The sequence below is a fragment of the Salvelinus alpinus genome, unplaced genomic scaffold (genome assembly GCF_045679555.1).
Source record: "Salvelinus alpinus unplaced genomic scaffold, SLU_Salpinus.1 scaffold_41, whole genome shotgun sequence".
Classification (NCBI taxonomy): domain Eukaryota; kingdom Metazoa; phylum Chordata; class Actinopteri; order Salmoniformes; family Salmonidae; genus Salvelinus; species Salvelinus alpinus.
Genome location: NW_027255982.1, coordinates 711,801 through 737,523, shown reverse-complemented (window position 1 = coordinate 737,523; position 25,723 = coordinate 711,801). Strand labels below are relative to the sequence as shown.

The 25,723-nt window shown below is 45.1% G+C and overlaps 1 protein-coding gene across 6 annotated transcripts in view; it reads right to left on the bottom strand.

Moving 5' to 3' along the window:
• Positions 1 to 1,846: 1,846 nt before the first annotated feature.
• Positions 1,847 to 25,723, bottom strand: part of LOC139567067 (F-box/WD repeat-containing protein 7-like) — a 203,285-nt gene continuing 179,408 nt past the window's right edge. For 3 of the 6 annotated variants that reach the window (XM_071388516.1, XM_071388518.1, XM_071388521.1), the window contains 7 exons: positions 22,687 to 22,810; positions 22,299 to 22,435; positions 21,007 to 21,120; positions 10,693 to 10,874; positions 9,500 to 9,725; positions 7,610 to 7,820; positions 1,847 to 4,511 (listed from right to left, as the gene is read on the bottom strand). In XM_071388516.1, the coding sequence (XP_071244617.1) occupies positions 4,243 to 4,511; positions 7,610 to 7,820; positions 9,500 to 9,725; positions 10,693 to 10,874; positions 21,007 to 21,120; positions 22,299 to 22,435; positions 22,687 to 22,810 (1,263 nt within the window). In that variant the 3' untranslated portion in view covers positions 1,847 to 4,242. Of the gene's footprint in view, positions 4,512 to 7,609; positions 7,821 to 9,499; positions 9,726 to 10,692; positions 10,875 to 21,006; positions 21,121 to 22,298; positions 22,439 to 22,686; positions 22,811 to 25,723 lie in introns of all 6 variants that reach the window. The other 3 variants (XM_071388515.1, XM_071388517.1, XM_071388520.1) reach the window with 1 other exon arrangement.

Sequence of the window (25,723 nt, the reverse complement as noted above, 5' to 3'; positions counted from 1 at the left end):
TACAGGTAATGAGTGGAGAACAGGAGGGCTTCTTAAAGAAAAACTAACAGGTCTGTAAGAGCCGGAATTCTTACTGGTTGGTAGGTGATCAAATACTTATGTCATGCAATAAAATGCAAATTAATTATTTAAAAATCATACAATGTGATTTTCTGGATTTTTATTTTAGATTCCGTCTCTCACAGTTGAAGTGTACCTATGATGAAAATTACAGGCCTCTCTCATATTTTTAAGTGGGAGAACTTGCACAACTGGTGGCTGACTAAATACTTTTTTGCCCCACTGTATATCACTGTAAAACAGTAGCACCGCTCCCCCTTACCTTCCCACCAAACCTTTCCAGCCCCATCTCTCTTATTTTATCATCCCTAGCTGGGTCTAGACATGCATCCCAAACGCACCCCATTCCCTGCAGAGATCCATGAGCCCTGGTCAAAATTAGTGCACTATAAAGGGAATAGGGTGCTATTGATCTCTCCTGCTTACTTTACCACCCCTGGCTAGGTTTTGTGTGAGTGGATGGGAATACGATACATCCATCAATGAGCACTGGTCGCAATGCATATATGCAGAGTGAATTACAAGCCAGAGAAATGAATCCTGCCTGGAGGTAGGAGAAAGGGGGGGGGGGTAGAAGGTAGATTAATAGCTAATAACTTGAAGGAATAGAGCCGATTCATCACGTCCCAAAATGAAGTGCTTTAAGAGTGGCTGTGGATATACATCAGTGTCTTGTAATGAAGCTACTGTATCTTTGCTATCCACTCAGAAACCGGTCGGCCGCAGCTTCCATTGGTTGAAATGTACCTGCAGGGAGCCTTTCAGAATTCCTTTTCGTTGCTTGTTACCTTTAACTATATATTCTGTCAGTAAAATGAGTGTAGGATGTATGAAACTTGTTCCAGTGCTGTTTCCGGTCTTAAAACTGTAAATGATGTTGTCTTGTCTTTATAGTTATGGAACTTTGAAGACCAAACATTACAAAAACCTTTAGAGATTCATATCAGGAAATATCACCAAATCTTACTAAATTGCACTCAGGCATATAAGAGTACATCTATTTCCCCCCCTGTACCCAAATCATCCCATTCTTAATTCCCCCCCCCAACTACAACCACAGTCTGTATGCATCACAACATCACATCTCAGATGGAATAGGCATGAAGGGATAAACTTGTTGACAAGAGGGGATACTTTACCTACAGTCTTCACGCCTTTATAGGCCGTCATGGTAAAATAGGAATTTGTTCTTAACTGACTTGCCTAGTTAAAAATAAAAAATATATTTTTCGAGAGCCTTTTATACTGCAGCCTGAACAAGAAAAGATGAGATATCACTAGCCAACATGCAGATGAGAAACCACAGCCATAAAACTGGAAGTTGTCAATATACAAACCACTCTGGATTTCAACAGTGCAGGATGTACATAGTGGAACACAGTGAAGATGACACTTCAGTTGAGGAGGTAGTCGATGTTCCCATAGGAATACATTCGTTTTATATGCTAACACGTTCTAATGTGGAGGTCAAGTGTTGTATAGCAAAACTGGATACAGAATGAAGCTAATGATATGGGTGGGGTTAGGCACTTATGTAGTCATGGTAAATTAAATACTATGGAAATTAGACTTCCAACACCACAAGGAACACTGGCGTGTAGAAGAACCAAGCACCAGCACACTACTTAACCGTGACTCCAGTTCCGTGAACCTCATTTGTTCAACATGCTAGTAATCTCAAACTTTCTCTTACATGTTATCGTGGTTACCGGTTTCATTTTCGATGCGAATGTGTGTGTGTTGAAACGTGCGCCAAAGACAAAGTATTTGAAAGTATTCCCCTCAGTAATGTAATAAACCGAAGAGGTTTTATTGAACACATAACACAGTGAAAAACAGACAACTGAAATGCTTGAAATGAAAAACAAAAAAAACGCACATTTTATTGCACTTAAGTTATAAGAAAATAAAAATTCTAAGTTGAATCAAACAAATACACAATCGCTTTCAGGTTTTTTTTCTCTGTCTGTTTTCTTTTTGCCAGGCAGTTACATGAATGAACTGAAAAAATAAAAACACCTGCGGCATCTGATTTCTCAAACCAGATCATAAATTAAAACAGATTAAAAATAAAACGAGAGAGGAGAAAGAACAAGATTTTTTTTTTTTTAATATACAGTGTTAAACCACTTTCACAGTTCTGCTTGAGTTGTGTGTGACTCCTTTCTTGGGAGATTGAGTTTAACTAATGGTTTTGGCTACAATGTTCTGTTCACTTGAAGCCAGGTTGCCTGTAGGTACTTTTTCCATTCAAACCATTAGACGGCTAACTGCTACGCGAGCTAGCTAGCGCTTAACAGTTTGACTGTAACGTGTAATATGTCATATTCATAACACTAAGACTGTCCTGCCTTCTACTGTACTTGTCGTCAGTTTGCGTCCATTCATCAATGTTGCTTCAAAAATTTGAATGGAAACAAATCACATATGGATGGACAGTTCTTTCTTTCACTCATAAAAAAAAAATTAAAAAAAAAACATTTGCTATTTTCTTTTTTCTCTTTGACAGTCCACACAGCATCTACACAGTTCCCCACAGAACAGGCTGAAAGCACTTTGTCCCAAGGAATGTGTTAACAATTTGCCCAAAAACATACACACGCTCGCACACACACACACACACACACGCACATTACACCCTATCGTTTCCTCTACGCAGGCAAACCTGTCTTTGTCCAACACTCTCTCCTCTCAGCCTCGCTGAGGCATGTTTGGCTCAAGTTTCAGTGGCAGAAACAAAACCACGGTTGTTATTGTCATGTTTCCCTCTCTCTCTCTTTTGTGTGTCGTCTGTTTAAAACATTAGAAGAGTCCATTTTGGAATTTAGTCTGGGACTAAAACGTCACAGCGAGTAAAATTTCCATCTTTATTTCGTTTTTATCTAGCAGCATAAATACAGTTTACCCACCGGGAAAACAGTACTGGGAGGGAGGACGCTATTCCACACGAAGAGCTCCGAGAAGAGAACCCCAACCTTTCCCCCCCACGTAAGAACCAGCATTGAGGAACCAACCCAGCCAGACTCGTTGAAAAACAAAGGACAGCATAATGTCTAAATCTAGAGACGTAACATCTCCAGACTTCAGCTATGAAGAAAAGAAAAATGTAAAGAACAACCCAAACAGAAAATAAAACGTGGTGAGATAACAAAAGCAAAGAAGTGAGTGAAACAGGTTAATACTGGGACTTGTTGCTGTTGGCAACAATAGGCAACCAAAAAACAAACAAACAACAAAAATCCTGGTCTTTGAACTGATTGAAAGAACATAGCTACAACAGGAAAGCAAATTCACAGTTGTAGGTGTGCTCCTATGTGTTTTTTGAAGAAATCAAACCCTGGAACTAAAAGACTGAAGAACAATAAGAATGGAACAAACAGAGAACAGGATATAGGGCCTGATGTTATAGGCTCATACCTGGTTTGGGGACCAATCAGATTCTTGGCATGTCGTTTCTCTCATTCTCTCCCCGACGACAAGAACCTCCTTACTTAGCTAATATTGTGTGTCTGTGTGTTGTCAAACTTTTTTCCAATTCACTTAATTTCCTCAAATGAGAATTTGATGTTTCCCTGTGTCTTTGCCTTGTGTACTGTATATAGTGTTGTTCTTCTATTAAATAGTCGTTTGGCGCTTTATGTGGGGGATAAAAAATTATATATCTTTATACATCTGAACAAATGCTTGCGTCAGGCTTGAGTGAACAAGTCTCTGTTTATTTTGCGAAGAAGCTGCCTCTATAGCCGCAGAGTTATTTCTTCAAGAGTTCCTGTCTTTCTTCTCTTCCTCCTTTATTGGACGAGTCCGTTCCTCCCCCTCTTCATCCTCTTCCTCCCAGCCTACCGCAGAGGTGCGGCGAGCCGCACCCCTGTTCCAAGCCACACCCATTTCCACCCCACCCCTTCTGATTCGGACTCCACCCCCTTAAGGTGGGAGGGGTAACAAGTACAGGTGCAGGCCGGTGAGGTTGGCGACTGTGGCTTTGTCAAAAACGGGAGAGGGGAGAGGTAAGGAGGGGGCGGTGGTAGCGTTGAGGGTAGGGTGGGGCTGTTTCTGAGTGTGGGAGTGAAGAGTTTAGGGCACGTTCACCCTCGATGTTGAGCCATCTCATCCTCGTCTCCCTTTAACCCTCCTCCCCTCTCCTCATTTGTCCCCGTCTCGACCATTTCCCCTCCTCTCCTCTCACTTCATGTCCACGTCAAAGTCTAGCACCAGTAGTTTTGTCTCCTCGGTGCCGTTGCGGCTTCCCACGGCACACACCAGCTTGGTGTTGGAGGCACGGATGCGCCACACCACCCCGCCGCTGCCGCCGCTCTCCAGCGTCACCAGGTTGCGGATGAACTCGCCCGTCTTCAGGTCCCACAGCTTCACCGTGCCGTCGTCCGAGCTGGTGATGACAAAGTTCTTGTTGAACTGCAGGCACGTCACGGCGCTCTGGTGCTTGTGGGGACCTGGTGGTGGAGAGGGGGGGAGAGAGAGAGAGAGAGAGAGAGAGGAGGGGGAGAAGAGTGAGTGAATGTGTGAAAGAGATAAATAGCTAGTTTCTCATTTTCACTGTAGTGTCCCTTTAACGTCTACTTCCCCAGAGTCAGATGAACTCACAGATACCATTTTTGTGTCTCTGAAGTTGCTAACTAGCGTTAGCGCAATTAATACAAGTCGATGTGACTTGCATCAATTGCGCTAACGCTAGTTAGCATTGGGTAGTGAAACTACTTCTAACTTCCTTCATACTGGACACAGAGACATAAACATGGCATCAATGAGTTCATCCGACTCTCGGAAAGTAGATGAAGGGCCCCGTTGCCAAAATCCCGCAATATCCCTTCAAGAACGTAGAGAGAGGCAGAGAGTTAGATGGACTCAACGAGTGAGGGAGAAAAGGCTAGTAAAGAGGAGCCCAGGGCATAGAGCTGTCACCATCTACAGCTGCCGACTAGCTCTGCTGACTGCAGCCTTCTGGTACTACAGCGGTGTGTGTGTATGTGGTGTGTGTATGTGTGGCGAGTGTGGCAGCAACACCCATTTGGTGTGCAGATTGTGGTGTCTGTTGCCTCCTCTTTCGACGAGATGTGTGTGTGTGTGTGTGTGTGTGTGTGTGTGTGTGTGTGTGTGTGTGTGTGTGTGTGTGTGTGTGTGTGTGTGTGTGTGTGTGTCTGTGTGAATGACTAATATTCCCTTAGGATATGCAGATGATAAATCCCCCACATTTGATCTAGTTTACACTATTAAAACAAACACAGAATCACAGTTTCAAAGATGTGGCAACATTACAATACCTTCCAGCAGTTATTCCACAAAACTCTAAACAGTGAATAGTAATCAGGATGAAACCTCTAATATGGTGAACTACAGTCCACAATGAAATGTGCTCATTATGAATGCAAAATCATTCATTGTATGAAGTACACTAGGAATTGTGTTCATTAGCCTACCAACAGATGTCATTTGAACAGTGCTCCAGTGGCAGCCAGCAGTGTAAACCCTCATCCTCTCCCTTCGTCTGTCTGTAGTGTTTTCAAGGGGCTAGACATTTACACTGCGCCTTTCTCGAAAAGATATTGGACAATGTACCCAGCCAACCCCCACATCTCTCCCTCGCTCCCTCCCTTCCACCCATTTAATTTCCACAACAAAGCAGCTGGCTACATCGTTACCTATCCTCTCAGCCTAAGTACCTCATCTGTGGCTGCCAGTGAGTTGCCTGTTAGGCTATTGTCTTATCTAAATGCCCTAATGAATGAATGGCAGAAATTGCCCATTGACCCAATTACATGACCTACATAATCCCTGCACCCCACCCCCCTCCATGCCCCCTTAGCCTAGCGTCCCACCCCCTTGTCATGCCCCTCATGGGCCAGGCTCCCCGACAAGACAGGACCTAGGCCAGGCTCCCCGACAAGACAGGACCCCATCCACCTTTCTTCATCCCTCCTCATCATCCTCTCAATTCAATTCCATTTCAATGTAAGAGGCTTTATTGGCATGGAAAACACATGTTACATTGCCAAAGCAAGTGAAACAGATAAAAAAAAATCTATAATACTGTAGAAAAATCTATATACAGCATGTGCAAATGAGGTAGGATAAGAGAGGTAAGGCAATAAATAGGCCATGGTGGCAAAGTAATTATAATATAGCAATTAAACACTGGTACACTGAGGATTTTTTTTGTAGAATTCTGCATGCAGTCTCAATTTGGTGTTTGTCCCATTTTGTGAATTCTTGGTTGGTGAGCGGACCCCAGACCTCACAACCATAAAGGGCAATGGGTTCTATAAATGATTAAAGTATTTCTTTTAGCTAGATCCTAATTGGTATGCAAATTTTAAGTTCCTTTTGATAGCATAGAATGCCCTTCTTGCCTTGTCTCTCATCCTCATGCAGGGCCATCACCCCTTCTCTCACATCCTCCCCTCTTCTCTCTCATTCTAAAACAGGGCGATATCTATTCCCTTTGTTCCAAGGGGAGGGTACACGTGTGAGTTGTAGTTCCATGGGAATGGTTGGGTTTGTAGTTCACTAATAAGGCCATTTGGGGGGAAATTAGCACTGTCAGAAAACAGTGCAGCTGCACAGTAAGGGTTTCTCCATTTCTCCCCATTCAAGGTAACAGTACTTAGTGCTAATGGCTGAGAGAACTGTTACACTAACAACCAGAGCCAGGGAAATGATCCCTATCTGAAGAGTGGCTGGCTGGCTGGCCCACAATGTGTTGGCTCCATTTGGCCATGCACAGCCAAGCACATCATTGAGTGAATATCTCAGAGCAACAGCCTTTTGCTCGGTTCCAAAATTGGCCAATTCCAGACATTTTCCCCACTTACAGATAAAAGGTTGTCGAGTTGCCTGTGGTAGCTAGATGGTGGAGTTTGAAGGGAGTTTCCCCCCATACCATGTAAAGCATTTTGAGAGTCAAGAACGCACTATATAAGTCATATCAAATCAACCAATCAAACATGGTTATATTTACAAACCACCATACAGAAGAAAATGGGCTGAAACAGGGAGGGACTACCTGAACTTGTCCAATGAGAAACACCCGTTTTCATTTTCCATTGCAAAGCGTTTTACTTCGTTGTTCCTTAATGAAAACAACCCTGTTCCAACGAGGGCGTTGACGACAGACTTGCCTTTCAACGTCTCCAGGCACTACGTGTGTCTGTGGGAAGGACGAAGACTCACCTTGCAACGTCTGCAGGCACTACGTGTGTGTGCGGGAAGGATGAAGACTCGCCTTGCAACGTCTGCAGGCACTATGTGTGTGTGTGGGAAGGACGAAGACTCGCCTTGCAACGTCTGCAGGCACTATGTGTGTGTGTGGGAAGGACGAAGACTCACCTTGCAACGTCTGCAGGCACTACGTGTGTCTGTGGGAAGGATGAAGACTCACCTTGCAACGTCTGCAGGCACTACGTGTGTGTGCGGGAAGGATGAAGACTCACCTTGCAACGTCTGCAGGCACTATGGGTGTGTGTGGGAAGGATGAAGACTCACCTTGCAACGTCTGCAGGCACTACGTGTGTGTGTGGGAAGGATGAAGACTCACCTTGCAACGTCTGCAGGCACTGTCCCGTCTTGATGTCCCAGATCTTGACGGTGGAGTCGGCGTTGCCCGAGACCAGGATGTTGTCTTTGAGCTCCATGCCGCTGGTGAGGGACTGGTGACCTGTCAGAGTGTGGATGCAGTTACCCGTCTCCACATCCCACACCCGGATAGACGTGTCCAGGCTACCACTCACCACGTGGATCCCATCAAACTGGAGGGGTGGAAGGATGAGCCAGTTATTGTGGTACATTCCGTTTGACACCAACGGATTCCAGTCATTTCTATTCTAGCATGGAATCAATCAATAGAATGTATTCATGAAGCCCTTTTTCATCAGCAGTTATCAGAGAGGCTTTACAGTACATTTACATTACATTTAAGTCATTTAGCAGACGCTCTTATCCAGAGCGACTTACAAATTGGGTACCCTGGGACAGAACCCAAAGAGCAAGCCAAACAGAGGAGGATCCACTTATATATTACAATAAAATGTAGTATAAAATAAGGAATTGCACGTTGGAATTCAGATCGGATGTGTCTGATGAATCCATTGAATCAGAGTCAAATAAGGCTTTTCTAGATACTATTCTATTAGATATAATGAATTCAATTCATTAGCATTCATATAATATCACATTCATTCATTAGATCTAATTCATTGTATAGATTTGCACAGCTTTTTCAAAGTCAGAGTCACGTAGAGTGTATAGAGTGGAGGGCATCTGTCCATCTGAACAGTAAACCTCTCTCTCCTATTCCCTATTCAGATGAACTACCTTTGAGCCTGGTCTAAAGCAATGCACTATAAAGGGAAAAGGGAACCATTTGGGATGCAGCCTCTCTCTCTGAAGGTGATAGTTGTGGCTCTAAACTGCTCCGTCATCACAGATTGAGCGAGAGCGAGAGATGTAAAGGGAGAGGACATCTTCGAGGACACGAGGCAGAGGAATCCATTAACCTTCTAACACTACTACTGCTGTGTGTGTGTGTGTGTGTGTGTGTGTGTGTGTGTGTGTGACCCAGACTCACACCAATGTTCTGTTTATATAATGTTACTGCAACGTAGAAAGAGAAGGAGTTGAGAATAACCCATCGTACTGCTGCTCTGCTGCCTTGGATACAACAGACAGAGGGACTATTTTGTTGTGGCTCTTTCCCAACCAGTGTGGTTCACATGGCAACCACCTTCATATTGTGGAATGGCGGTTCAAAGCACCAACGGCAAACACTGTTTTAAAGGGTTCTGGGTTTTCCGAGGTCTATCGTTCTTGTTTTATCGACGCGTTAGGCACTGTATGAACCAGATGAGACCCTGTTGTACACTTTCAAAAGAGATTATTATAATTTACACCGAACTGTACAGTGGATATATGAAGGGATTTGATTTGAGTAGAGGACTTTTATGACGGCGTGTTAAATGTATTCGTTTCGTATTTTATTCCTAGAGGGCTGCCAAATAGTAGGACATAAAAGGAATGTAAAAATAGTGATGTTTGAGTTGGGGCGGGGGGCTCTTTGATGAGAAGGGCTTGATTATGCACAGTTTAAATACACAGTTTAAATACACGGTTCACTTAGAGGACTGTAGATTAAAATCCAATAGACTAAGTCACTACACAAATCTTCAGACATTAATGACATGGACTCTGTGGTGCGTATGAGTGTAAGTGAGCGTGGGCGGCAGGTAGCCTAGCGGTTAAGAGCGTTGGGCCAGTAACTGAAAGGCTGCTGGTTCAAATCCCAGGGCCGACTAGGTGAAAAATATGTCAATGTGCCCTTGAGCAAGGCACGTAACGCTAATTGCTCCTATAAGTCGCTCTGGATAAGAGTGTCCGCTAAATGACTCAAATGTAAATAAATATGAGACAGCACGTGTACACAGACCCCTACCTGTAGTGAGTACACTCTGTTGGTGTGGCCCTGCAGCGTGTGGAGGCAGGTCTCAGTCTCGGGGTCCCAGACCTTGACCATGAAGTCGTAGGCCCCGCTGACCACCCTGCGGCCGTCGTACTGGACGCAGCGCACCGCCGCCACGTGGCCCATGAGGACGTGTAAACACTGACCAGTCTCGACGTTCCACACGCGCAGCGTGGCGTCGCGAGAACCACTCACCACCCTGGGAGAAGAAAGAGGAGACGGATTGACAAGACATTAACATTCAAAACACTAGTCTATTCTTGTGGGACTTTATCAAATCTAAAGCTAGCTGGCAGGCTGGCTGGCTCAATGTCTGAGAATTACAGGCTGAGTGTTGTTACTGGTTAGATTGGATTCATATAGGATCAAGGCAATTGTTTTATGTTTAACACAGTTCATGTGACAGCTTTGATGGGAATCTTGACAAACCTAATGGTGTTTTTGCCAGGGCCCTGCAGACACGTATCCTTCATGTTTGTGATTTACTGGCAGTAAATGCAATAGGTTGACCTCTAGCCCTCATTCCCATAATGACAGTTGATGAAAGCAAAACAGGAAATACATAAATAAGATAGTAGCCTTCTCATTCTCAAGACCATCTTCGAGTTTCGCCATGGTCATGTTGGTACATGAACATACACAAAACCCCCAGGACACAATACCCACCCCCTCCTAAACCTGCAACCCCTCCGGCACAGAAAACGGAAAAACAGGTTCATAAAGAATTGGGAGGCGCACACCATAAGTTACAAAACGGCTTCCGGGATCCAGCACTGACAAAGATGGAAATCAACGTTCTTCCACTGTCAAGCCCTGCAGCCGCCAGAGGCCTTTCACTTCCTCCGAGTGAGTAATCAAAATGTTACACAGAACACATCGGCCTCGAGGCAGGAAGAGCACTAGAGGAGTGGCAGGCGGATCACTTAGACGGCCACTTTGGTTCTATTCAGGGTTCTATTCAGTCCCTATGAGACCCTAAGTACACTTCATGAGGCACATTGGCATGTTGTGGTGTTGAGGCTGATGTGTTTTTTACTGCCTGGGTACAGTATGCTTGTAATACATGCTGTTTTGATACCAGGAATAGAGTAATGGACCAGTAGGACAACTACTGGTCCATTTGAAAGATAACAACCTGTTTGGGTAAACAGTCACTCAGTACATACGTTTTCTCGTGCAGGTGCATACAGCGCACCGTTGAGGTATGCCCGTACAGGGTGTGGATACAGTCGCCCGTCTCTGCGTTCCAGACCTTGAGCGTCCGGTCGGTGGAGCCGCTGATGATGATGTTGTCCCTCATCTGGGACGACCACACGCCCCCCGTGTGGCCCACCAACGTCCTCAGACACTGCAGAGAGACCAGAGAGAGAAGATGTCTCAGTCTAGATACTTCACAATGACAAACAGAAAACACACCTCATTATGCATACTCCATGCTATGACATATTCAGATAGATGGGAGCCACACATTGGTGGTGGACGTGGTGAGTTCCCCTCCCTTCCCATGTAATTATGTAAATCCATTTCAAACAAGTTTGACATACTTCTGCTCTTTAAAAAACTCCAAAACATCACCTGTCTCATTTACATATAAACACACATATACATATATATATACGTATATATATATATGTATATACATACACACACACACATTTTGATGAAATGTAAGAAAATAATTTCACTCAAGTTTGAGATTGACCCTCCGATGATTGGATGAAAGTCCAGTTGAAGACAGGATGGGATACCAGGCCGAGTTTACATTCCATTCAGAAGGTATAACAAAGTGAATTTAAATTGAACCGACCTTTCCGAAAAACCTATAGTCAAGTCAATCCACATGTAACTGCAGCACAGGGGGGATAAAACGTATTATATTGACCTTTCCTCCGTCTTAGGGAATTGATTTATACTTATCAACAGTTGAATGAGGAGCCATTTCCTTCTGTTGTTCCAAGAAGATGGCAGTCCTGGGGTTCAAATACTTTCTCTGGGCTTTATTGAGCTTTGCTGGTGCAATCTAACCAACACATTAGCCGGAAAAGTGCAAAACCCAACCACCTGACACGCCAGGCAGACTGGAGCAACCACTAAGTATTTGAACGATTTCAAATAGTATTTGAACCCAAGTCTGGAGTACAGGTGGTGACAAAGCCTTCACAAAAAAGGGACCCATTCTTCCTAATTTGCAAAGCTAGATTAGCTATTGATTACAGTAGAGTGATTAAAGAAATCTTTCCAATCTATTCTATTCAATTTGTAACGGCCTCCATAGCCATTATCCCCCTAAATGTAATTATCCCTCGAATTTAATTAGATTTTTTGGGATGGGATGGTAAACCGGAGGAACCAGTCTGTTCCGGGGGCGTTATGATCCGTGCCGGGACGTGTCGCGGAGGGTGTAAAACATGTGACCTCCTGACTGAAGCTGATAAAGTGGCGAGCGTCAAGGCAAAGCGGGGGCAGGGGTTTTATTGAGGTGAGTGAGTAGGGAGTAACTGCAGTCTCTCTTTCACTCTCCCTCCCATCTCAGTTACACTCTCCATCCATCGCCCTTGCTCTCCTGTGATAAACAGGGACGCTTCATTATCTTTGGGACGTAACCTTTTCTCTCCAATGTCACAAGCTATTTATTTTATCCATCTAACTGCAGTCAGGCCTCCATTCGCTCAGCTTCATAACGGTTATATTGCGGGAAAAGGAGGAGGAGTGGGGCAATTAGTAATGGCTCCAAGCAGGATATAATAAGATGAAAGCTTCTGCTACGACTGAGCGAAGTTGGTCACAAACTAACAGTGACTGTCAATGACAGTAAACGGTCAAATAAATAATGGGTAAAATACAGTTGAGTTTTTTGGCATGTTGTTCTGTCAGCTGTCAACATACTACCAGGTTGTGGTCAAGAATGCATTGAATGAGATCAATATTATATGTATACATATTTTTGACTGCATCACATCAAAACACTGTCCTGAGTCAAAGTACTCAACACACAGCAAGTCTGTTACCAGGGTGATGGATTCCCAAGCAAAACAAGCCCAGGGTTCTGACATTCGGGTTCCAAGAACGTGGAAGCTTTCTCTCCTGCTCTCGGGTGATTAAAGCCTACTTCAGAGTCAAGGAGAGAAGGACCCCTGAAAGTGGAGGCTTAGGTGTCTATTTATCTGCCTGTGTTGAACAAATATGAAGAGGCATCTCTCTGCGTCTCAGAGGAAGATTAGGCATTCTTCCTCGAGGGCCTGTTAGGGGCTGGTTTGAAGACCAGGGTTTGATCAAGTGCTCCATTTTTGCATTACACTTCGTTCCTGAATCCTTTGATCCTTGGTGTTAAAATGTTGGAAAAGTACCCTGTATTGCTTTTCCCCACAGTTATCTTTCAATTGGGGAGACCATTTTGTTTTTCTACTGCGACTGCTGACAGTTGTCTCCATCCCATAATGGTCACCTTTCCCAGAATGCATAGTCTTCAGAACACAAAACAAACCGACAAAACCAGGTCGGCTGACTGACTAAGTGAGGATGCCAACAGACAGGTGATGCTAACTGAAGGTAAAAGGCTAGCCAGCTAGCCCCGGGAGATAAACAAACAGGGTCTATTACAAGGCTATGAGATAGCTGCACAGTGCAAAATAACAAGATGGTCACATATACTATGCTAGACAACGTTAGCGGGAAACTCAGACTAGGCCAGATTGCAGACCTTGTTGTGTTTATCAGACAGAGCTCACAGAGCTCACAGTCCAGCAGAGGTCAGATGTAAGGAGCCTATATGCTGGAGAGGAATGTTTGTGTACAGAGTAGAGGTCGACCGATTAATCGGAATGGCCGATTAATTAGGGACGATTTCAAGTTTTCATAAATCGGAAATCGTTTTTTTTTTTACACCTTTATCACCTTTACCTTTACACCTTTATTTAACTAGGCAAGTCAGTTAAGAACACATTCTTATTTTCAATGACGGCCTAGGAACGGTGGGTTAACTGCCTTGTTCAGGGGCAGAACGACAGATTTTTACCTTGTCAGCTCAGGGATTCAATCTTGCAACCTTATGGTTAACTAGTCCAATGCTCTAACCACCTGCTTTACATTGCACTCCACGAGGAGCCTGCCTGTTACGCGAATGCAGTAAGAAGCCAAGGTAAGTTGCTAGCTAGCATTAAACTTATCTTATAAAAAACAATCAATCAATCATAATCACTAGTTAACTACACATGGCTGATGATATTACTATATGCAGGTTTATTGCATATAATCGATGCGGTGCGCATTCGCGAAACAGGACTGTCGTTGATCCAACGTGTACCTAACCATAAACATCAATGCCTTTCTTAAAATCAATACACAAGTATATATTTTTAAACCTGCATATTTAGTTAATATTGCCTGCTAACATGAATTTCTTTTAACTAGGAAAATTGTGTCACTTCTCTTGCAACAGAGTCAGGGTATATGCAGCAGTTTGGGCCGCCTGGCTCGTTGCGAACTGTGTGAAGACTATTTCTTCCTAACAAAGACAGCCAACTTCGCCAAACGGGGGATGATTTAACAAAAGCGCATTTGCAAAAAAAGCACAATCGTTGCACAACTGTACCTAACCATTAACATCAATGCCTTTCTTAAAATCAATACACAGAAGTATATATTTTTTAAACCTGCATATTTAGCTAAAAGAAATCCAGGTTAGCAGGCAATATTAACCTGGTGAAATTGTGTCACTTCTCTTGCGTTCATTGCACGCAGAGTCAGGGTACATGCAACAGTTTGGGCCGCCTGGCTTGTTGCGAACTAATTTGCCAGAATTTTACGTAATTATGACATAACATTGAAGGTTGTGCAATGTAACAGGAATATTTAGACTGATGGATGCCACCCTTTAGATAAAATACGGAACGGTTCTGTATTTCACTGAAAGAATAAACGTTTTGTTTTCGATATGATAGTTTCCGGATTCGACCATATTAATGACCTAAGGCTCGTATTTCTGTGTGTTATTATGTTATAATTAAGTCTATGAGCAGATAGAGATAGAGCAGTCTGACTGAGCGGTGGTAGGCAGCAGCAGGCTCGTAAGCATTCATTCAAACACCACTTTCGTGCGTTTAGCCAGCAGCTCTTCGCAATGCTTCAAGCATTGCGCTGTTTATGACTTCAAGCCTATCAACTCCCGAGATTAGGCTGGTGTAACCGATGTGAAATGGCTAGCTAGTTAGCGGGGTGCGCGCTAATAGCGTTTCAAACGTCACTCGCTCTGAGACTTGGAGTAGTTGTTCCCCTTGCTCTGCATGGGTAACGCTGCTTCGAGGGTGGCTGTTGTCGATGTGTTCCTGGTTTGAGCCCAGGTAGGAGCGAGGAGAGGGACGGAAGCTATACTGTTACACTGGCAATACTAAAGTGCCTATAAGAACATCCAATAGTCAAAGGTATATGAAATACAAATCGTAGAGAGAGAAATAGTCCTATAATTCCTATAATAACTACAACCTAAAACTTCTTACCTGGGAATTTTGAAGACTCATGTTAAAAGGAACCACCAGCTTTCATATGTTCTCATGTTCTGAGCAAGGAACTTAAACGTTAGCTTTTTTACATGGCACATATTGCATTTTTACTTTCTTCTCCAACACTTTCTTTTTGCATTATTTAAACCAAATTGAACATGTTTCATTATTTATTTGAGGCTAAATGGATTTTATTGACGTATTTTATTAAGTTAAAATAAGTGTTCATTCAGTATTGTTGTAATTGTCATTATTACAAATACATTTTAAAAATCGGCATCTGCTTTTTTTTGGTCCTAGTACAGAGGTGTTTTTCTTGCTGCCGCCTGCATTTGAACAGACCTGGTGGTTACCCAAGATCTCATTATGACTCAGAGGTACAGAGAGCGAGAGAGTGGGGGAGGGAGAGAGTGGGGGAGGGAGAGAGTGGGGGAGGGAGAGAGTGGGAGCAGTAGAGGGAGGGAGAGAGTGGGAGCAGTAGAGGGAGGGAGAGAGTGGGAGCAGTAGAGGGAGGGAGAGAGTGGGAGCAGTAGAGGGAGGGAGAGAGTGGGAGCAGTAGAGGGAGGGAGAGAGTGGGAGCAGTAGAGGGAGGGAGAGAGTGGGAGCAGTAGAGGGAGGGAGAGAGTGGGAGCAGTAGAGGGAGGGAGAGAGTGGGAGCAGTAGAGGGAGGGAAAACATGAAAAAGCGAGATGTCCTTTCAAGGACCATGAGGGAGAGATAAAGTGAATAAACCGAGAGAACAAGGGTTTTCCCAGCACTGTGCAAATGGCCCCGTGACACACAGGAGAAGGGTGTAAACTCAACACGATAAGACCTCCGCATGCATTCCTGGGTCTTGATGATACGGCCTCAGAAGTTTCTGTTTGACGGTCAACACAGACCTGGCGTTGATCCATGTTAGTCACGCACTCAGCTGTGATTCCACATCTAGCTAGTGGGGACATGCCAGGTCTGGATACGCCGATTAGTATGAACATAATAACATAGGCTAACAGTCCCTCACAACGACACACATGTCAAAACACAGTCTACAAAGATGAGACATGACCCAACCAGAACAACCACTTTAGATTTCAATCAAATAAACATTGAATGTGGAAAGAGGAGAAGGGAAGCTCTACTAAGGTACACAATAGTACATTTTGGTAGACAGAAAGTGCTCTTTGGTAAAAGGTGTAAATTGGTCATCAAAAATAAAGGAGGACCAAGGCACTCTTCATATAATTAATTAAAATGCCCTTATTTGTATGGCATGTTCAAAAGAAAAAGTTTAAAAAAAACTACCTTTCTAAAAGTGTTCTGATACTTCTATCTTGGAGTTGTATTTTTATGATAACATAGCTACAGTATTTCACTTTTTAATGGGTATAGTATTGCTTACTAGGTGTGCCCAATCCATTTTGTAAGCACTCCCTCTTCTAATTAGGGCTAATTGGAAAAGCTGTTCAAAAGAGGATATTGTATTATTTCTTTGTACTCCCTGACGAAGGCCATGCAGCCGAAACCCGTCGGATTTTTAAAACCTTGAATGTGTTGCTTCAGTTCAATACATGTAGGTCTCATATACAAGGAGATCAATGGCCTCATTATGAGGCATACACTCATGTCTGGAGCTCCACATGTTATTATCTGAGGTGAAGGTGAACCAGGAATACACAGCTAGAGTGTGTGTGTGTATCATCTGCCATAACAGAAGATGCCTTTCCTCTCTGTGATAGAGGGAATCTCCCTGCCTGCCAGGCTGTTTGCCTGCCATTTTAGATCAGCCTGACAGGCAGCAGAGTTGTCTGCTGACGGGCACAAGGACTTTCACTGCTCTAGCACACAGACAGACAGCCTTTGAAGCACTGGGTGTGTGTACTGTGTGTGTGTACTGGGTGTGTGTACTGGGTGTGTGTACTGGGGTGTGTAGATCGAAGCTTGACAGCGCTCATTGAAAGTGAAGGACAGCAAAGACAAAAGGTGCATGACTCTGTAGCCAGCACCATATTCCACGACAACATCTGATCGCTAGGCTACTGAAGACAGACAGACTGAGGAAAACTAACAGACAATTTAAAGTCTGGGGCTGCAGTAAGCAAAATGCTAATATGTAAAAAAAAAAAAAGAGCATCAACAATGAAGACAAACCGAAGCAGCTCTCCGTCTAAGCCAGACCATCATTTCACGGCATTGTGGTTTCTAGCCTCCTCTTCTTCAGTCTCCAAGCAAACGGTTTTAACAGAACTCCAATGGCGTCCTGTTATCTTACTTAACCGCGGAGCAATGCGGAATTCCAGGTTTGTGCTTCCCAAATGGCACCCTATGCCCTATTATAGTGCCCTACTGTGGGCCCTGGTCAAAAGTAGTGCACTATTAAGGGCATAGGGTGCCATTTGGGACGCAAGCCAGTCTCTCAAGGAGATGAGTCAAGGAAGAGTTTGTAGAGTAATCTGCCGGTGCAATCATGTCTTGATTGCTCACAGTGGGGTGTCTTGATTCACTCCCATACTGTATGATAGTACTGACGGAGTGAGAGGAAACCCTCTGGTATCTAAAGGACAAGAATAACAATCCTAGTCTTAGATAATGACGGAATCTTTCATTGTCGACATGAAAGGCTAAATTCCACTACAGTGGAAGAGCCATTATCTGATGTCTCTATGGGGACATTACAGCACCAGACACGTGTCTTTGTTCCAAGTGATGTATCAATGCCAGGTGCTACTTTGAGAAATGCAACTGGGGGACTGAACATGCCATAAAAGGAATAGAGGTCCATAACATGAGTTCTAAACAGTAGGCTTTGCACTGCGTTTGTTCTCTACATTAGAACATGTTCAGCAGAATATTTCATTCACTCGACTACTCCCCTCTCCACCGGTCAGGGACAGAACCCTCGCCAAAAGTAGAGCACTATATACGGAATAGGGTGCCATTTTGGACACAGCCTTGGTCTACTGAATCCAGTGGCTGGGATAATGAAGTCATATTCAGACTGCACATTCTTTTTGGGACAGAGGAATTCAAAGCACTCTAGGTATGACATTCCTGTCTGTGCCAGCTCATCTTTACCAAAATAAAAGCGGCCCCAAACCAAACAGAAAGAGTCCGGAACGTTACCTTGTGGGCCGCAGCTGAAGGACAACAGAACTAAAAAATATAAATCAATTGGAGATAGATGCTTCAGACGGACATGGAGGCCAGTCTAGAGAGGGAGTCAACATTGTCCCTCTGAAATATCCCAGTAAAACAACAATGTCAGAGCGAAAACCTTCTCAAAGTAGCACCTGGCATTGATACATCACTTGAAAGACTGAAATGCATGTCTTTCAAGGTCCATTTTGAAGCGTGGGTTTCTCTCCATCTCCTATTGATCCAGCGGTGAATAAGCCCTTAGTCTGGATGTTAGCTGCTGAAAGCTGGGTAGGAATAGGCTTCCCTGAGCTCCGGTGAGGCTGAAGGTTTACGCCACTTAAGCTGGGACTTGGAGTGGAACGCCAAGGTAGGAGAGGAAACACACAAGCGAGCGCCCACACACACACACACACGTGTACTCCCACACACACACACACACGTGTACTCCCACACACTCCCACACACGTGTGTACTCCCACACACGTGTGTACTCCCACACACACACACGTACTCCCACACGTACTCCCACACACACACACGTACTCCCACACGTACTCCCACACACACACACACACACACACACACACACACACACACACACACACACACACACACACACACACACACACACACACACACACACACACACAGGCATAACACACGTAAGAATAAATAAGAACACCCACAACCCAAGGTCAGACAATCTGCAAAGAAAGAGAAGAGCGAGAGAAGCTACAGTCCTGTCTGGCAGCCAGGCAGACATTATGTCTATTTGCTGTTGAAACAGAAGCAGGATCAGGAAGAAGAATGCGGTAGCAGCACTGGACTATTCCCTGGCAGGGGTCATCCTGGGGTCAGGTCAAAACAAGCCTGGCTTGTCACGGCGAGGGATGATTGATGGTGAATATAAGGGCAAGAGAGAGCGCGAGAGAGCAAAAGAGAGAGCGCGAGAGAGCAAAAGAGAGAGCGCGAGAGAGCAAAAGAGAGAGCGCGAGAGAGCAAAAGAGAGAGTGAATAAAGGAAATCTGTTTTTTCCTCTTCTTGCAATGGAAATCTATCCACCAGCGGTTTTAACGACTGATCTAGGATCAGCTCAAATTGCTTCAGTCCTGACTTCAACAAACAAGAGCAAACTAACTAATCTGGCCCAGGCGAAGATGGTCTCTAGATTCTTCCAAACTGATTTAGGATCAGCTGACCTTTCTACAGCTCTCACCTCGACTGTCATAATGAAATGAACAAATCTGGCACAGGAACAGCTGGTTGGGGCATAAAAAGCAACCAACCACACGGCAGGGAGGGAGGGGTGGGGGCAGTGTTTGTGGATCCAGCCCAGGTGCATCGTGGGACGTGGGAAAAGAATGGCCTCGGGCCAGCCTGCTGGGTTACGATGACTAATCACGCACACACCTGTTCTGACCTCTGTCTTCACAGCATGGTGTGAGCAAGTCACTGCAGCACTAACCTGAGAGTTACAAGTCATCCGGATGGACATTACCCTAATGGTGGTGGTGGGAAGAGAGACAATCCGCATGGCTTCACTATCAGATGCCCTTGGTACTGATCTGTTCACATCAGCACAACGCTGAGAGAGACCGACAGACTGTATAATCACTGCTTGGCTGAGTGCCCAATTCAATCAAAAGGGAGGAAGATTTTCTGCTATGAGACACGATGCTGCTTCTTGTTTCAGTGCTTCAGTGTTTCATGCACCTGGGCACCACTGACGCATTCAGAGTGTATTTGTAATTTTCCATGCAAGGATAGAACCACGTCTGAAACGTGTTGTTCCTTCCCTTTAGTCGTTCTCCTTGCACTTTAAAAAGCCAGAGAGCTTTGTCCTAAAGGAGAAATTTCATTAAGCGCTCCAGTGAAAATGGAGTTGGCGAAGACCAGGGAAGAGGTGATTTACAATACTCCCTGAGCCTCCCTACCCGCTTGCTCTCCCTCTCTCAGCGAGGCCCACACCAACGCCACCATTTTAGTAGACCCTATAAACCAGCAACACAAGGCCCGTGTCACCGCATCAGTCGCAGTCATGAATACCAACAGCCCCTCCCTCGCCTGTCTGACGACACAGATCTTTCACTGGCTCTCCGCACAATGGCTAAGGCTCAATCTCCAATGGTACCCTGTCCCCTATGTAGTGCACTACTTTTGACCAGGGCCCATAGGTGTCTGGTCAAAAGTAGTGCACTACATAGAGAATAGGGTGACATTTGGGACAAAACCTAAATGCAGGAGGAGGAAGAGAGAACAAAATGGATTCCAGACAATATGCTGCAGTATTGTAAGTCAGGTGGTGTTATGTGCCAATGTTGAATGATGTCACTAATCAATTGCAATCTGGTCAGGGTCTCAGGGAGATTCTGGAGCGTCAAGCGGTATCATTTGTGTAAAATCTCCAGTATGCTGTAGCCTATGCATTTGAGTAAACCTTAAATGCAAAATTCAATACAAACCCTTGATCGTGAATCTGAGGTATTGAGTGAAGACACACCAAGTCATTTAAAGAGCTGCCATAGCATGTGGATTGACTTCCTGCTAACATGCTTCATTACTGATCAATGAGACGGTAATGAGAAATACACGAGCTGTAATGAGTTCCTTCAGAATAGGAACTCATTACTATGCGTATGCATTCCATATAACACTGAGATGCAGTGGGATGGAACAACCAATGAGACACGATCACTTTTTAAACTCCTATTCATAATCCCCAGAACCAAACCATACCAATCTACATACCAGTACCATACCAGTCTACAACTGAGACAACGGCGATTTTCTACATTCTGTAGTCAAAAAGGTTTGGACTAGCTTCAACATGGGGGTTGGAGAGCGAGGGATGAGTGACAGTCTTACCTTTCCTGTGACAGCCGACCAGACCTTGAGCGAGTTGTCATCAGAGCCGCTGACGATGCGGTTACCACAGAACTGGAGGCAGGTGATGACATGGTCATCATGACCCTTAAGCACCTAGAGAGAATGGAGGGATGGAGAGGAGGGAGGGAGGGAAGGAGAGAGAGATGGATGACAGGGAGGGAGGGATGGAGAGGAGAGAACGGGAAGAGAGATGGATACAGCGGAGAAGGAGAGGATGGAGTGAAGGAGAATAAGATAAAATGTCAAGAACCAAACAGGAACAATGACAAGACTGTATTTCTCCAGACATCAAAGACTCGAGGTAAATGTCACGAAGGCGCTTTGCAGGTGTACAGAGACCCCCGTTCAAAATGACTTGTGAGTGTATGTGTGTGTAAACTCAGCTGACGGACACGGGGGGGGGGGGTCACAGAACTGCCGACTCGGCAAATGACAGAGCGCGTTACAGACGGACGCAGGGGAGTGTGAAGAGCAAGCGGGGTAACCACGGTTACGTCAGCCACTCCTTCTACAGTCACAAGAGGACCTGAGGGCTTTTTGAAATGAGCGAAATTAGCCATACGAGGCATATTACTCTCCCTTGCTCGTCAAGCTCAATTTAAACTCTGAAAACAGGAGAGAAACAGCAGTTTGATGTACAAGTAGAATTGAGGTCATGTCGAGCTCTAGAGAAGAACTACCATAAAAAAAACGATCTATAGGAACTGCCATTAACTAAATCTTCTTTAGGAGAGGTTGAGAACTGACCCACCTATGGCTTCCAATAAAACCCAGCATAAGAGCCTTATCGACTTGGACGCCTGATCTAATTCAAAGCCGCTTTATATAAAATCCATACGAGTCTCAAGGGAGTGTTAAGATATAATGAAACCGTCTAATAAGGAACAAAGAAAGGCTTTAGATTCTAAGTTTTATAAAAAAAAAACATCAACTCCAAAGTTGAGAACTGAAGGAGAATTAAATACTGTGGGCTAATGATGAACGCAAATAAAATGATCTATATTATAAACTGGGTGGTTTGAGCCCTAAATGTTGATTGGCTGACAGCTGTGGCATATCAGACTGCATACCACGGGTATGACAAAACATGCATTTTTACATTGGTAATCAGTTTATAATAGCAATAAGACACCTCGGGGGTTTGTGGTATACGGCCAATATACAACGACTCAGCCCTTAGCCGTGGTATATTGGCCATATACCACAAAAACCCGAGGTGCCTTATTGCTTAAAATGTTGAGAATAAGGGGAAGCAAAGACAAAATGTCTACCTTGGGTGATCGGAGGTCTCCTCTCCTCCAGTTGGTGTCTATCCTATGCTGCCTGATGTACGCACACTTCCAGGGGCTGTGGGTGAAGCCCGGCTTGGTGATTTTCCTCTTCTTGAAGGCTAGAGGCTCATCAATGCCTGCTTGTGAAGAGATGAGAGGAGAGGAGCAGTGTCAGTCCGAGACTGTGTCAGAAAGCAGAATATCTACCGTTTGCTCAGGCCATTGTCAATCTAGTCTGACCATTGTTCAAGATGGATCATATTGGCCAATGCTGGTGTCAATCATGGTCTGAAACTACTGCAGCATGTTCCTTTCGGCCAGTACTTGTGCCCGTCATGCCCGTATACCGGTTCAGTGATTCCTATTGGTTAAGTGCGACTAGACTGACCCTCTTCCCGGCACTTCTCCCTCCAGAGGAGGTTGTCCTCAGCCAGGATCCGCCAGTAACGACAGGTCTGAGCGGCCTGCAGCAGGTCCTTGGGCTCAAGGAACGACAGCACGTACAGGGCCAACTGACGGAGGAGAGGAAGGATGGAGGGAAGGAGAGAGAGAAGGTTATTTTACAGCGTAAAGGCGTTGCCGTGGTAGAGTGGGTGGTCTGGGTCTAGTTGACCAACCCCACACCTCCTAAAATACCAGGGCTCTATAATTCAATAGCAGTGCGCTACAACTCAAACACACCTCATCCCCAAGCCATTATTGACGATCCAGAGCAATTGAGAGCGTTTGAAAGTGTTTCATCGATGCAGCACAGCCGAACCACTGATTGTGTATTGAGTTGGTTACATAACAGGGTACTACAGGGTGTCTTCGTCTTACTACATGTCTCAGTCTCATCCATATATGGATACCACTGAACTGCCCCCAGGGTTTGGTCTGTTGGAGCTTCTCTACTCGGCCTAGTGCCTACCACACCCTATCACACTCCAGCCTGAGAGACAGCGAGAGAGAAAAAGAGCGAGAGAGAGAGAGAAAAGAGAGCGAGAAAAAAGAGAAGAGTGAGAGAAGGAGAAAAGAGAGAAGAAAAGACAGAAGGAGAAAAGAGAGAGAAGAGAGAAAAAATGGGAAGCAAAGCAGAAACAGCTAAACGGGAAGAAACAAGGTAACAGTGAGAGGGAGCAAGACAGGTTTCCTCATGCTCCAACCTCTATTAAACAAACACCGTCTGAAGGGGCTTGGCCACTGGAGCAAGCTGAGGGGAGGCTATTTAGACCATTATGGAACATTACAGACTACTTCCCACACATCTCCCTTCACTCCCTCCCTCCCCCCATTACATACGATTCCACACCTTGCCTTTCTCTCCCCTCTTCCCCTCCCCGTCCAGACCTCCCTCACACCTGACAGACAGGAGCCAGACAGACAGTCACTCTGATAAGGACCTCTCTGAGGAGTGACAGGAGGCTGTTTAAGATAGATCCCCTGAGAGCATAGAGTCCCGAACAGAGACACATTGGCCCGGTGTTATTAGTCCTCAGTTTGAGCGAAGGGTGACACACCCACCGAAAGGTGCCATTAAGGCTATTTCCAATGAGTTAAGTGGAGATAAGAAGACAGCTCAGGGAGCTTTCAGTTCTCAGCTCTTTGGGCAACAGGGATGGATGGATGGATGGATGGATGGATGGATGGATGGATGGGGAGATGGGAGAGTGCAGTTGGGAGAGTTAAAGAGGTGGTAAGGGGGCTTTGGTTCTCACTTCTTTAGGGTTTAGAAAGAGAGAGAGAGGGAGGAGAAAGGGTTTAGAAAGAGAGGAGGAGAAAGGGTTTAGAAAGAGAGGAGGAGAAAGGGTTTAGAAAGAGAGGAGGAGAAAGGGTTTAGAAAGAGAGGAGGAGAAAGGGTTTAGAAAGAGAGGAGGAGAAAGGGTTTAGAAAGAGAGGAGGAGAAAGGGTTTAGAAAGAGAGGAGGAGAAAGGGTTTAGAAAGAGAGGAGGAGAAAGGGTTTAGAAAGAGAGGAGGAGAAAGGGTTTAGAAAGAGAGGAGGAGAAAGGGTTTAGAAAGAGAGGAGGAGAAAGGGTTTAGAAAGAGAGGAGGAGAAAGGGTTTAGAAAGAGAGGAGGAGAAAGGGTTTAGAAAGAGAGGAGGAGAAAGGGTTTAGAAAGAGAGGAGGAGAAAGGGTTTAGAAAGAGAGGAGGAGAAAGGGTTTAGAAAGAGAGGAGGAGAAAGGGTTTAGAAAGAGAGGAGGAGAAAGGGGTTAGAAAGAGAGGGAGGAGGAAGGGTTTAGAAAGAGAGAGAGGAGGAGGAAGGGGTTAGAAAGAGAGAGGAGGAGGAAGGTTAGAAAGAGAGAGAGGAGGAGGAAGGGGTTAGAAAGAGAGAGGAGGAGGAGGAAGGGGTTAGAAAGAGAGAGGAGGAGGAGGAAGGGGTTAGAAAGAGAGAGAGAGGAGGAGGAAGGGGTTAGAAAGAGAGAGAGGAGGAGGAAGGGGTTAGAAAGAGAGAGAGGAGGAGGAAGGGGTTAGAAAGAGAGAGAGGAGGAGGAAGGGGTTAGAAAGAGAGAGAGGAGGAGGAAGGGGTTAGAAAGAGAGAGAGGAGGAGGAAGGGGTTAGAAAGAGAGAGAGGAGGAGGAAGGGGTTAGAAAGAGAGAGGGAGGAGGAAGGGGTTAGAAAGAGAGAGAGGAGGAGGAAGGGGTTAGAAAGAGAGAGAGGAGGAGGAAGGGGTTAGAAAGAGAGAGGGAGGAGGAAGGGGTTAGAAAGAGAGAGAGGAGGAGGAAGGTTAGAAAGAGAGAGGGGAGGAGGAAGGGGTTAGAAAGAGAGAGAGGGAGGAGGAAGGGGTTAGAAAGAGAGAGAAGGAGGAGGAAGGGGTTAGAAAGAGAGAGAGGAGGAGGAAGGTTAGAAAGAGAGAGAGGAGGAGGAAGGGGTTAGAAAGAGAGAGGGGAGGAGGAAGGGGTTAGAAAGAGAGAGGGTGGAGGAAGGTTAGAAAGAGAGAGAGGAGGAGGGTTAGAAAGAGAGAGAGGAGGAAGGTTAGAAAGAGAGAGAGGAGGAGGAAGGTTAGAAAGAGAGAGAGGAGGAGGAAGGTTAGAAAGAGAGAGAGGAGGAGGAAGGTTAGAAAGAGAATGAGGGAGGAGGAAGGGGTTAGAAAGAGAGAGGGTGGAGGAAGGTTAGAAAGAGAGAGAGGGAGGAGGAAGGTTAGAAAGAGAGAGAGGAGGGGGAAGGGGTTATAAAGAAAGAGGGTGGAGGAAGGGTTTAGAAAGAGAGAGGGAGGAGGAAGGGGTTAGAAAGAGAGAGGGAGGAGGAAGGGGTTAGAAAGAGAGAGAGGGAGGAGGAAGGTTAGAAAGAGAGAGAGGAGGGGTAAGGGGTTATAAAGAGAGAGGGTGGAGGAAGGGGTTAGAAAGAGAGAGGGAGGAGGAAGGAGTTAGAAAGAGAGAGGGAGGAGGAAGGGGTTAGAAAGAGAGAGAGAGGAGGAAGGGGTTAGAAAGAGAGAGAGGGAGGAGGA